This window comes from Chrysemys picta, chromosome 11 (assembly GCF_011386835.1).
Source record: "Chrysemys picta bellii isolate R12L10 chromosome 11, ASM1138683v2, whole genome shotgun sequence".
Taxonomy (NCBI): Eukaryota; Metazoa; Chordata; order Testudines; family Emydidae; genus Chrysemys; species Chrysemys picta.
In genome coordinates, this window is record NC_088801.1 from 10,215,468 (window position 1) to 10,227,861 (window position 12,394).

General features: G+C 44.8%; 1 protein-coding gene across 2 annotated transcripts in view; it reads left to right on the forward strand.

The window, feature by feature from the left end:
• The window catches only part of SLC15A2 (solute carrier family 15 member 2), a 60,386-nt gene that overhangs the window by 23,212 nt on the left and 24,780 nt on the right, over positions 1-12,394 (forward strand). For both annotated transcript variants that reach the window (XM_024104802.3, XM_005279798.5), the window contains 6 exons: positions 1,755-1,832; positions 5,609-5,691; positions 7,775-7,861; positions 8,480-8,569; positions 9,017-9,061; positions 11,385-11,417. In XM_024104802.3, coding sequence (XP_023960570.1) covers positions 1,755-1,832; positions 5,609-5,691; positions 7,775-7,861; positions 8,480-8,569; positions 9,017-9,061; positions 11,385-11,417 — 416 coding nt within the window. The remainder of the gene's footprint in view (positions 1-1,754; positions 1,833-5,608; positions 5,692-7,774; positions 7,862-8,479; positions 8,570-9,016; positions 9,062-11,384; positions 11,418-12,394) is intronic.

Genomic DNA, 12,394 nt, shown 5'->3' on the forward strand with positions numbered 1-12,394 from the left:
AGTACCGCAACCCCCACTACAACAATCCTGCGACACCCCCCCACACACACAAACAATGCCTTTTGGGTCAGGACTCCTACAATTACACCATGAAATTTCAGATTTTAAATAGCTGAAATCATGAAATTTACTATTTTTAAAATCCTATGACCGTGAAATTGATCAAAATGGGACTGTGAATTTGGTAGGGCCGTATCTATAAATATCCAAACATACAGAGAAGAGGGCAGTGTCCCATAAACTGAGGTACCTGGCACATTCAATAGCATTTTTTTCTGACATCTTCCAGAACCAGTAATTCTGAGTGATTATTTTAATATCCTGCTTGTTTCCTGGAGCTAGAGGTGTGTGTGTCCACTATATTTGTGCCAAAGCACACAGCAAAAGACAAACTACAACTCTCTCTCTCTCACCCATGTCAACAATTCGGTGCTAAGAGGCTGTTGCTAAATTTGTTGTGGGTGGATGAAAATCCAGTTCTCTTAAAACTTTTACTCTATGTCAGTGCAGTGGAACATCAAACCAAACTGGAGGGTGAGAGTGGAAAGGGAGGTGTAGGTTTTAAAATTATTTTCTGCGATTCCTGGAGAGGAGAGAGAAGCAATTCCTTTGAAACTTGGCAGCTTCATGTGGCGCACGTGGATTTAGATGGCAAAATCCAACCGTTTCTGCCCATGCTGTATGTCACAAGTTCAATGTACATGTTAGAGTGTCATTGTTTGGTTTATTGGATTTCAGCTCATTCTTTGGAAAGTGGCCAGATAAATGATAGACACACATGACTCTGAAACTGAAATAATATATGAATAATACGCTGTAATGACCGGAGGTTTTGCTGGATGGTTTCCTGTTTTGCTGGATGGTTTCCTGTTTTGCTTTAGCTATGTGGGTTTTTAAACCACATTTATTTACTACTATCGAGTGTATGAATAGCAGTAGTTTCTAACCACTGGTGTGCAGACCATACTACTGGATCTCGTTTGGGATTGGCTCTGCAGGCACCCACAGGAATGGAGCTGTGCTGGGTCATGGTACAACCCTGTGCTATGTTCCCACACTCTACTGTAGCTTGAACTGCTCCAATCCCCATTCTCACAATGCTACTTTCATTATGAGTTATCACAGGACTGGGGTTTGGAGCAGGCTATTTCCCTTGGGGCCAGGGGGGACACAAGTCAATAGGATACAGAGGGAGTCGGTTCATACCGCTGAAATCTTAGGGTCTGATTCTGTGATCTCACTTACCCTGGTGTACCAATGGCTTCACCCTTGCTACTCCTGATTACAGTGATAGAAGTGAGATAAGATGCCCCCAAATGGTGGAGAACCACTGTACTGATTACCCAGGCCTATTAAAATAAATTTAAAATGATCAGTTTATTTTATGTAGGGCTTTTTTTACCCACTCAGGGGGCCCTCCCCTGCTTCCACGTACCCTGCTGCTACTCACTGCTTTAAGTGGTAGCACCCTCTGCCCCATGCAGCATCTGTTACTGCTCATCACAGTACCGAGGTTAGGACTGGCCCCTTTCACCGTTGCTGTAGTTGGAAGAGGCTGCTGTGCCAGCCCTGCTTCCAAACTGCCACCATCAGTGGAGCCCCAGGGCACTTGCTTTAAGTGGGTTGGGTGCACAAGCGGAGAGCTGAGAGAGGCGACTGCTTCGGCAGAGGTCGCCGTGGAGGCGTCAGGGTGGGGAGCACGGGTTGAATCTAAACATGGTGAAATGAGATGCTTTTATGATCTTCTCTTTTAGGGGATGTGAAATGCTTCGGAGGAGATTGCTATGCCTTGGCTTTCGGTGTCCCAGCAGCACTCATGGTTATAGCCCTGGGTAAGTGGAAACAATCACAATGTTTAGAATGTTCCAGTCAGGAGGCTTTGAGTGTTGCTGTCCACTCTCACCGCCCAGTACACCTCTCCTCCCCCGCTGCACAGAGAACAAATGAAGTGTCGAACCCCCTCCCCCCCGAACCCTACTGGCAGGACAATCCACATCTCATTCTGTTCCTCTGATCCCCCTATGCAAGGGGTTGCCTTGCCACCTGTTGTCACTTTCACAGGCTGGGCCTGGCTATGTCCTATAAGACGGCAGTTCAGGTTAGCGGCTGTCACATCATGGCCTTTCTGCAGCATGTGCCATGTTGTGACACTTATCTGCTGATGCTGTGAGGTGTGTCTCACAATATGATGGCCTCACACGAATCTGCTTCGAGAGGCTGCAAAGCAAATGTCCCAGTGCGGTGGTTTGCAATTTTGTCCTTGAGCAAGTTTGGCCTCTGGGGCCTCCACAATTTGCAGTCCTAGGTCTCTCAGTTCAGGGCAGTTGCACCTGGATTTCCCCCTCGTGGTCCATCAAGGGCGCTCACTCTAGGCTGCTGACTCCTCAGCTGTCACCAGTCTCCCTCCTAGCTGGGGTTTTTCCAGGTTGCACAGTTCCCTGCCTACACTGAGATATCTCCAGCAAGCCAGACTGCCTAAACAGGCCGGTGTCTATACTTTTCTTTCTTTCTGAAATCTATGAACAGTGGAATTGCCAGCTGTTATAAGTTAGCACTTAGCTCTTTCTAAGCAAGCACATTTATTCTTGAGGTGAAAGCATTTCAGCAAAAACATAGATATAAAAAGAGTTTCTAGATGCATGCTAAAAGCTTACCAGAGGTCACCCATCAGTCTTATGGGGTCTCTGTAGGCCAAAGTTCTTCCAACCCTTCCCAAGAAGGATTGGGGCCCTCCTTGGACAGAAGGTCTTGTCTGTCTGCTGGATCCGAAAGAAAGCTCTGAGTTAGTTTAAACTCAGGCTGTTTATCTAAAGGTGATTTCTTTGTCTGTTGGACTCTGGAGAATCCAATCTGAACCAGTATATGCGAGCCTCTCCAGGTAGTGGGACATCTTTGGGGATGTACCAGCCTCCCACCACACACACCGTTCTTAGTTCCTGGAGGGGCTGTGGTCACCCTCCCACAGGGAACTACATACAATCTCTGGCCCACAACGATACATACACGTAGTACAGTAAGATAGTCCAAACATATTTCAGGAAATTACCATATCTGTCACAATAGGCTCCCCAATGTGTGGGGTGGAAGCTTATCATAGTGCTTCTACCTCAAACTCACACCGTTTGCAGCTCAGGGCCATCTCAACTTTGTATCCAATGTTTGCTTCATGACCTACTCACTATCCAGAGATTCCCACGGGGGATTAACTGAGACTAGAGCAACTGCCTTGCTTTGGTTGGCTGTACTTGCCCGCGCAATTACTGTTATAGCCTATTATGTTACAGTAATAATACTGTACATTCCTATTCCTCAGTCTCAGGCACTATCTGTAATTACACAGTTTCCCAAATCTAACACTTTAGCCCCATCATCCTATTGCCAACATAGTCCTCTTATAGGCCTTATAAAATAGCAAATGCTGGCTGCGTTTCAGTTGCCATTCCTCAGTGACCAATAGAAACACCAACTTGTTTGTTTCTCTATTAAAATTGTTAACTACTGTTGAGAACAAGCCCCATTCATTCCCCTTATTATGCCGCACTCAAGAGTTTTCGTCACGGCATTGTGTGAGTTCTCTTTCAGATTGTTAGTTTAATTAACAGTCCAAGAGATCATGCAGTTTTCAAAAAATATTGGCTTAGCTGTAACATCAGTGACCTGGAAATTCATTCTTCCAGAGATAATGAACATGGCATCTTTCTGGAGAGCCTCCAGCAAAGAGGACAGAATAGGGCACTAGAAAAAGATAATGAGCCAACGATTAATGTTACAGCAATTGATTTCAAAAAGTGCATGGTCACTGGCTCTGAGAAGCGTCCCATTTTCCCACAGGGTTTGTTCCTATCAGTTTAAGAGACTACCGGATTTTTCCTACACAAGTATATGACAAGTATTTCTAGCAGGGTATCGATAGCTGGGGAAAACTGACTTGCAAATATTGCACAATTTCACTGCACAAATTGACTATAAATCTATTTTCTGCTGTGGTTCTCCTACAGCATTCATAGTATGCTGAATAAACGTCAAAATAAATGGGGTCCAGATGTAACATGTTAGGAAACTGAATAGAAACTCATTACAATGGAAAGCTGGAAATCATAGAACCATAGGGTAAGAAGGGACCACAATGGTCATCTAGTTTAACCCCCTGCCACACTGCACTACATGTGTCTAGTGGCTAGAGCAGGGGATTAGAAATGAAGATTCCCTGGGTTTGGTTTCACAATCTGTGACTCTGCACAAGTCTTTTAGGCTTTTAGCCATTTCTGTGCTTCATTTTACACATCTGTAAAAGGGAGAACATCTCACCATTAAAATTGTCAGCATTTTGCCAATGTAGGTAATTAAGGTAACCCTGGTATTTGAGATACTTCATCCTGAATATCCCCATCTCAGGCAAACACTTTAGGAAGCCTGATCTGCTGTGCATATATCTTGTGCTTGGGGAGAATGATTTGGCAGGGAAAGATCTTTCAAATTGTCCATCCCATCATACTCAGAGCTGATCTCTGTGAACTCCAGTGAGCACCATGGAACAATTTTACCAGGGGTTGTGGTGGATTCTGCATCACTGACGATTTTTAAATCCAGATTGGATGTTTTAAATCCGGATTGGATGTTTTTTTAAAAGATCTGCTCTAAGAATTATATTGGGGACATTCAATGGCCTGTGTTATATAGGAGGTCAGACTAGATGATCCCAATGTTCTCTTCCAGCCTTGGAATCTATGAAAAAACAATTTGGATTGACTGATAATGCTAGAAATGGACTTGAGATGCAAAATTTGGATGCAGTCTTGCATCTGGATTCCACTCGCCAAAGTTCTAGGTGTTCATAAATGGTAGGTTTTTTTTGGCCCAGCCTGTTTTGCAGATAAGGGCCAAATGCAACATTTAGATCGGGATCGAGTTTCAGATTGCAACCCCCGGTTTAGGGTAGAGTGACCACTCTTGCATTCTCAGCATACCGGACATTCCAGTACTTCCAGGAGTGGCATGGGCTGTGTATGCACCATGTGGATGCCATTTTGAAGCGCAGGCTGCTCCACCCCTGCCAGGGTGACCTCTCACACAGATGCTGGTAGTGGCGGAGCAGCGTCCTTCTCAAAATGGTGTCCCCCATTTGATACTGGACAAAACTATGTCCAGTTTTATCTCAGTACTGGATGGGCAACAAACCAACCATAGAGAGGACTGTCCAGTTTAAAACTGGATGAATGGCCTGCCTAGTTCATGGCTGTTTATAATTTTGCCTCAGACCATGGAAAGTGGGGTTTCTTTTCAAAGGCTCGCATAGGAGTTAGGTGCCCCATTGATCTCCAAGGGGGATTGGGTGCCAAACTGTCCTGTGACCCCTTGAAAATCTCCCTATATACAGTGTGTGCCACTGAATACATGTAAATGACACATTATACTTACAGTTGGGGGGTAGGGGGGATGGATGGTGCATGGATGCTTATGTGTTTGTTTTATGCTACATACACCCTGGGCCCAATCCTGCTGCAAGTGCAACTCCTGTTGAAGTCACTGGGAGTTCTCTGCTCAGGAGGAGGCCCACAGCCATATGGCACCGGGAAGAATTCCAGATTTGGATTCTAATGTTTTACAGTTGTGTTTATTGCTGGAAGTGGAATGTACAAAAAAACTCCGCCACGAGGGAACATCTTACTCGAAGTTTGCCAGTGCATTGCGGTGAGCTTGTTTCCATCCCATCATTTTCATGCACAATTCACAGGTTGTAGCATTGTAAAAGCACATTTTCATTGGGGTAAGTTTTGTATCCTTTTTTATATAATAATGTAATCTGGAGATATCGGGGAGCCAGGAACACCTGGGTTCTGCTCTTGGTGGTGCCACTGATGAGATGTGAGGAAGGGAAACTCATTTGGGGACAGATCTTGACACCCTTCCTCATGCTGAATGGTGCCTTACTCCACAAGGCGTTCTCCTGAGGTCTGCGGGATGACTTGCAGAGTGAGGATGGTAGAATCTGACCCTTACGCTCTCTGAGAAGAAACTCTGAAAAGTCACAGAGTGGCTGAATCACAGGTTAATTTTTCTTTTTTGCTGTCCTGTAACTTTTCCAAAGTTGATGAGTTCAGCAGAGAGCAGTAGTACACGTGCCCACTAACCAAGCTCAGTTTGGTATTGTTATGGTGGGCGTCACCAGTGCACTGTAACGCATAGGTTCACTAGTCCTTTTTCCTGGCATGCAAGCTGTGTACAGTCTTTGAAGAAATACTGGATTGTTGTTAGTTTTGCCATATAGTTTCTATTTGGGGGAGTTGTTACAAACAGCCAGCATTTTCCATCTGCCTTAATCTCTCTAACTGGAGTCAATCCTTGAGCCAGAGTTGATTCCTGGGAACAGGCCATTGGTTTCTCAAGGACTGGTGTAGACAGTGCAAATAAACAAATCACACGTAGAAAATACCCACTTGTCCTCCGATGGGAAACCAAGCTGCAAGGCCCTGAAATCAGAGAAAGGGACAACAGTTTTAATCTACAAACCGGCCTGCAGGAAAACAGAGGAATGAAAATTCTGGCTATGTCTTCACTAGCACTTTTGTTGGTCAGGGGTGTGAAAGAAAACCACACCCCCGCCCGACATAAGTTACACCAATAGAAGCACCGTTGTGGACGGGAGATACTCTTGCGCCGCTCATTGGGGGGTGGTTTAATTTTTCGGACCGGAGAGCTCTCTCCCATCGACATAGAGCGGCTACGCAGGGGACCTGACAGCGGCACCGCTGCAGCACTATAGCGGTGCCACTGTAAGGTCTATAGTGTAGACATAGCCTCTGGCTGTGAAGTTGCTGTAAATAATGAGGCATTTATTCCTTCCTGCCAGTGGTCAATTTAAACTGTGCTTTTTAGAAAAGAAAAATAAATGAAGTGATGTTAATGAATTTCAAATAAGAAGATTTTTCCTGTGACTGGTTTTAAAACAAGTAGGAAATGATCTTGGTGGCTGGTGTCACCTTTGCCTTTGAGAGATAAGAATAGGATGTAGCTGATCCTCTTAATCAGACCAGCATCAAAAGAGGAGTCCCTGAGAGAATCACTCACAAAGAGCCTATCCTGCAACCCCTCAATTCCCGCTGACTTCAGTTGTGAGCATCCCTCAGGAGATGCCAGTGACTCCCAGGACCGGTCCCAAAGTAAAGAGATTGGGGGAAAAAATACGGTGATAGTTAAAAAGAGGAAGGGATTCAGAGGGTTGTTTAGTGGGAGAGCCAATGGATGGGAGCAGGACATGAAGAGGGATAATACCCAAATGTGTAATATTGAGGAGAAGGGCAGATCTGGGGCTGGAGTGAGCATTTGAGGGGAGGGAGTATAGGAAGATGCAGGTAGATATTTTGAGGTCAGAAAAATATTGAGTGACTTCATGTGTTATGTTTCCACATGCAAAGGACAACCATATCAGTTTGATTTAGAAAAACTGCAAAGCTAGAAAAATCTCCATGGGGGGAGAGAGAGAGAGAGAGAGCACACTGTGTGTGTCTCCTGTGTAACATGAAGCATCGACTTTGCCTGGCAAAAAGGCAGCAAACTCCTAGGAACATAGAGGCACAGAACAGAGAAAACAAGATTGCATAGTTTCTGTGGCTGCATAGACCATACCTTGGAGGTTTGAGAATGATGGGGGGGGGGAGTTTTGATCTGGAAATTCTACATGGACAGGGGGGATGAAAGATGGGATGAGGGAGACGGTCTAACTGGTTGACATACACAGAAGTTACCCCTGTTATTCATTTGTTCTTCCCTCTAGTTTGCTATTACAAACCGGCTGAAAAATCACTCCAAACAGATTCCAAAGAGGGAGCACTGGCTAGATTGGGCATCAGAAAAATACTCAGTAAGTGATGACTTACATGTAAGTGACTGAGTGTCTGGTTCTTTGATCTGGCATGGGCTGGCTGGTGTCTTGGGTTCTTGGGCTGTACTAGGGTAGCCTTAAAGGGACACCTTGAGTCAAGCTGTGTGTCTGAGCCTTTGAGCAATCGCCAGTACAGATGAATTTTCCCGTACACTGAAATTAACACTGAAATTTCCCCTTACACTGAAATTAATTAACATTAGTGAACTTCAAGATGGAAAACAAATGCAGCACTAAAAAGCCATGCTGCACTGAGCACTACACAGCATCTCCAGGACATGAGTATCTCATAGGGCCTATGTATATAAATACTGTATATATTTGGTTGTCTCTCCCCCCAGCCTCTCTTTATTACTTGCCTTCCTAAATTGTAAATTCCTTAGGACCTGGACCATGTCTACCTCTGTGTATGTCCAATGGGATTGGAGATTCTGGGGGGCGGTCTGTAATGCAAATAGCGCAAGTAGCATGTATAAGTATGATAAATATTTGACACACCATTCCTTGGAGTTAATTAGGGACCTTCACACATGGGGACGGAAATTGTTGTTAGCTGTTCCACCCCCATTTTATCTTTCTGTTTTTTTCTCTTAATAGAAGCAACTGATCAATGAGATTAAAATGGTGACACGAGTTCTCTTCCTGTTTATCCCACTGCCAATGTTCTGGGCTCTCTTTGATCAACAGGTAAAGTATAACAAATCACAGACATGGTTATTGTGCCAGATTCTGATCTTGGTCATGCCAATGTAAATCTGGGGTAACTCCATGGAAATCACAGTGCACTGAGGGCATCAGAGGTCTCATCTTACCACTAGATATCTGCTTGCCTTGATGAGGCAGCACCTGCCATTCATGGTCATCTGGCTTTCAATCTCCTGCTTGGTTTCTAGGATGGGGTGGGTGCCAGAGGTGGTTGGAAAGAAGGTGCCATGCCTATAAACAGAAGAAAATGAGGGCTGAGAGAGAAGGGAAGCAGAGGTGGGAGAAACAAGCAGAAGAGATACTGGGAGAATGACTGAAGGAAGAGGAAGAGAAGTCAAGCCCCTCCAGCACTCACTTCTCCTCTGTTTCCTTATTCTCCCATCCCTCAGAGCACACCAGGGTTCTTACAATGGTCTGTTTTGTCCTTAGGGATCTAGATGGACTCTGCAAGCTACTAAAATGAATGCAGACTTTGTAAGTACTTAAGATTACTAGGGATTATAAAACTAGTAGTAACCCTGGCTTTTTGAAATTAATTGTTCACAATAGTTAAACCTGCTGCTTTACAACCTCGTAAGAGTTGCACTTTTATGGATTAGAAAAAATGTTGAAGATGTACGTACCAGAATTCATAATGATCATGAAACATTATGGAAAGAAGTGAGGACTAGTAAACTAAGCCCAGCCCTGCGAGCTAGGACTACTTGAGTTCTACTTCTGTGACCTTGAGCAAGTCACTTAGCTTCTCTCCCTCAGGTGTAAAATGTGGGGATGTTGTGAGGATCTACTAGTTAATAAATGTAATAGATGTAAATTGCCAATGGAACAGCATTCAGTCAAGTATAAATGTGTGTAAACCGGCTGGGTAAGGATTTTTTCATACAGGGCCCCATTTACAGAAGTGTATGCAGTGTTTAATTTGTAATGAAAGAGGTGCCGGGGATCAAGCAATTAGGTGCCAGAGTTCAAACAGTTTTTTACTTTCACATCTGATACAGAAAGCCCAGAGGGGCTGGGGCTATGAACGGCTAAACCAAGAGGTGCCGGATCTCAGCCCCAGCAAGTCCTGGCACAAATTACGCACTGTATGTGTGTCTTATAGGCCATCCAGATCTTACATGTGGACACTCAGATCAGTACTTAGGCATGTAAATGGCCATCTTCTTTGTGTAAATTCGGATTTAATCTCCAAAGTGTGAGTCCTGTTATATCACTCACATTTGAAGATTGGGCCCATGGCATTTGTCACTTGTTAGGTAAATCAGTCCAAGCAAGGCATGAAAAGATTGCAACTCTGTATTTTATACTGTGAAAGGAAAGTCAATGAAAGTTCACACAGCCCTTGTGACTGGTAACTAGAAACACTGTAGTCTCTGTGTTTAGTGATACATTAATGAAACATCTAAGAATCGACAGAACTCCTTTACTAAACACTCTCTGGCTGAAAACATAACTGTTCTTAGCATTTTGTCCCAACAGTTCCTATGGATTTTTGGCTCATGTATCAACCTGTCCCACTTCCTCTGTGCACATCAAGGGCAAACTGTCTCTTTAAGGTCTCCTGGCATTTCTCTTTGTAAAATCCCCCTTGCTTTCTCAGTCAAGCGTTCTCCTTCAGTAAGGAGTGAGCATTAACAGGAGAAAGGAAAGTCAGATCTGTTCCTGTGTGAGCTGAAATATGTAGACTCTTATTTACTAATGCCAAATTAGCACACGGTATACAAACTGATGCCACCGCGTATTTAGCTTTGTAACTGTTGTGCACTGCAATTGTAACTCTCCCAGATTCTGCTGTCTGCAGAGACAGGCAGCCATTTTGCACTCGGCTCAGTGCAGACTCTCAGAGAGGAGACAAAAGTGTGTGGTGTTCTTTCATGGAGATTTTACTTTTGTTCTTTCTTGGGGGGGGGAGGTTCGTCTCTTAGTCTAAAAGGAAAGTCATTCTGACTGAAAATATCTGTTTGCTCTTTGTGCTCAGAGAAACACCTGCTGCTGGTGAAATGCATACTTCCTCCTCTCTGGAGACTGCCAAGCTATCCCCTTCGGGCACTTATTCATATCCCTCACTCCTAAAAATATTTCCAAAGAGTAATTTTTGGAGTACTAGGTTGTACAGCCCACTCCCCCTCAGTGCAGCGTTCTATCCCCGCCAATGGCATAAGGGCCTCATAGCCAGGTAGTTGAGCCCGATACAGCCTCGGCTAACAGAGTTAGAGGCTCATGCTTTTAGAACTAGGGCTCTACCACCAGGAGAGGGGGACAGAGCACCATGTTGAGTGGGTGTGGGTTACAGTTGTGCCAAATGACAGTCATTGTCCAGAAATGGGCTTAAGTAAAACAATCCCACAACCATATTTTGAAGCTGCCCAGAGTTTGGGAGCATTATGTGGCAGAGTTTTGGCTCATCCCATTATGGATGTAGAGGGGAAGCTCAACATTTGGATCCCAATCTGGATTCCAAAATACCCATTCTTCTTTCCCTACCAAGTTTAGGGCTGATCAAATCTGGGGCAGTAGCTTCTAGTGTTATCAAAACTTTTCCAGGGATCGGATCTCCCCCAGTTGTCCTCTCTCCAGGGATTTATGTTCCTTCTGCAAAGGACTCAGTTCAAACACCACATCCTTAGAAGAGAAATGGCAGGGAGAACACAGCATCCACCACTCAAGCAAAGGTAAAGCACCCGAGAAGACAGTTCAGCTACCGAGGTCTATATTGTGGGCGGTCTGCTTAGTTGCTAGCAATAGACATGGTATTATGTTGTGTTGACTAATCAGTTTGAATGTCTGTTTATTTCAGGGAGGAATAGTCTTTAAGCCAGACCAAATGCAGGTAAAAGAACCCATAGGGCAAATTGCACGGTCCTTGTAAATGTGTTGTCTTTCTTATTCATAGTTCACTCTACACTCACAGCCCAGTCCTGCTCTTATTAAAGACAATGGCAAAATTCCTACTGACTTTAATGGTGCAGGATCAACTCCTTAATTTTGCTATGTATTTGGTGAAACGTAGTCCTCTGGCCTTAAAACTCCCCTTAGAGCTGCAGGGGTTTTCCTACTCTGCAGGTGAATTCTGTTGACTAGCCATGAGTTCCTGTAAAACAAGGGACTTCCGAGGGAATTCCTAGAATCATAGGAACATAGGGCTGGAAGGGACCTCAAGAGGTCATCTAGTCCAGCGTCCTGCTCTGAGGCAAGACCAAATGATTGTGCTGCAGCCATGTTATGCTGGCATAATACGGGTGAGCACAGAGGGTTTTGCTAACCGGTGCAGAGTGGCACAGCCAGCTTTATCCCACCCCCCAGCCCAGGAATTTCCAATGCAGGAAATGTGTCAAGGGCATGTCAGTGTGGGCTGGGATTGGGGTTTGGAGGAGTGCAGCCACGGCTTTTCTCTTCCCTGACTGTTCTCTGTCGTCATAATGGTTCCTTAGGGTCTTTGCAGCCAGGGTACAAATTAGGGTGGGCCTCTAAGCTGCTCCAACATGCACTGATGGTGGAACCACCCCCCAGCAGCCCCTGCATAGAAGAGGCACAAGCCACCTCTCCTTTCTTCTGGTCCCTGGGGTGTGCTCAGCATTGCCGGAAAGAGAAATTCTCTGTCCTTTCCTGCAGGGAAGGTGGAATTTTAAGGCTCCAGGACTGTGCAGTGCAATCACAGCTGATTGCAATAGTTTTCGGCTCTCTAGGGGTGGCTGAACTGCTTCAGAGAAATTCAAAGTCACCTCTTCCCTGCAATCTTCACTCAAAACTCAAGCTGAATGTTCCTTGATGTTTGTTCCCCACAGCCATTATTCATTTCCCTGTATT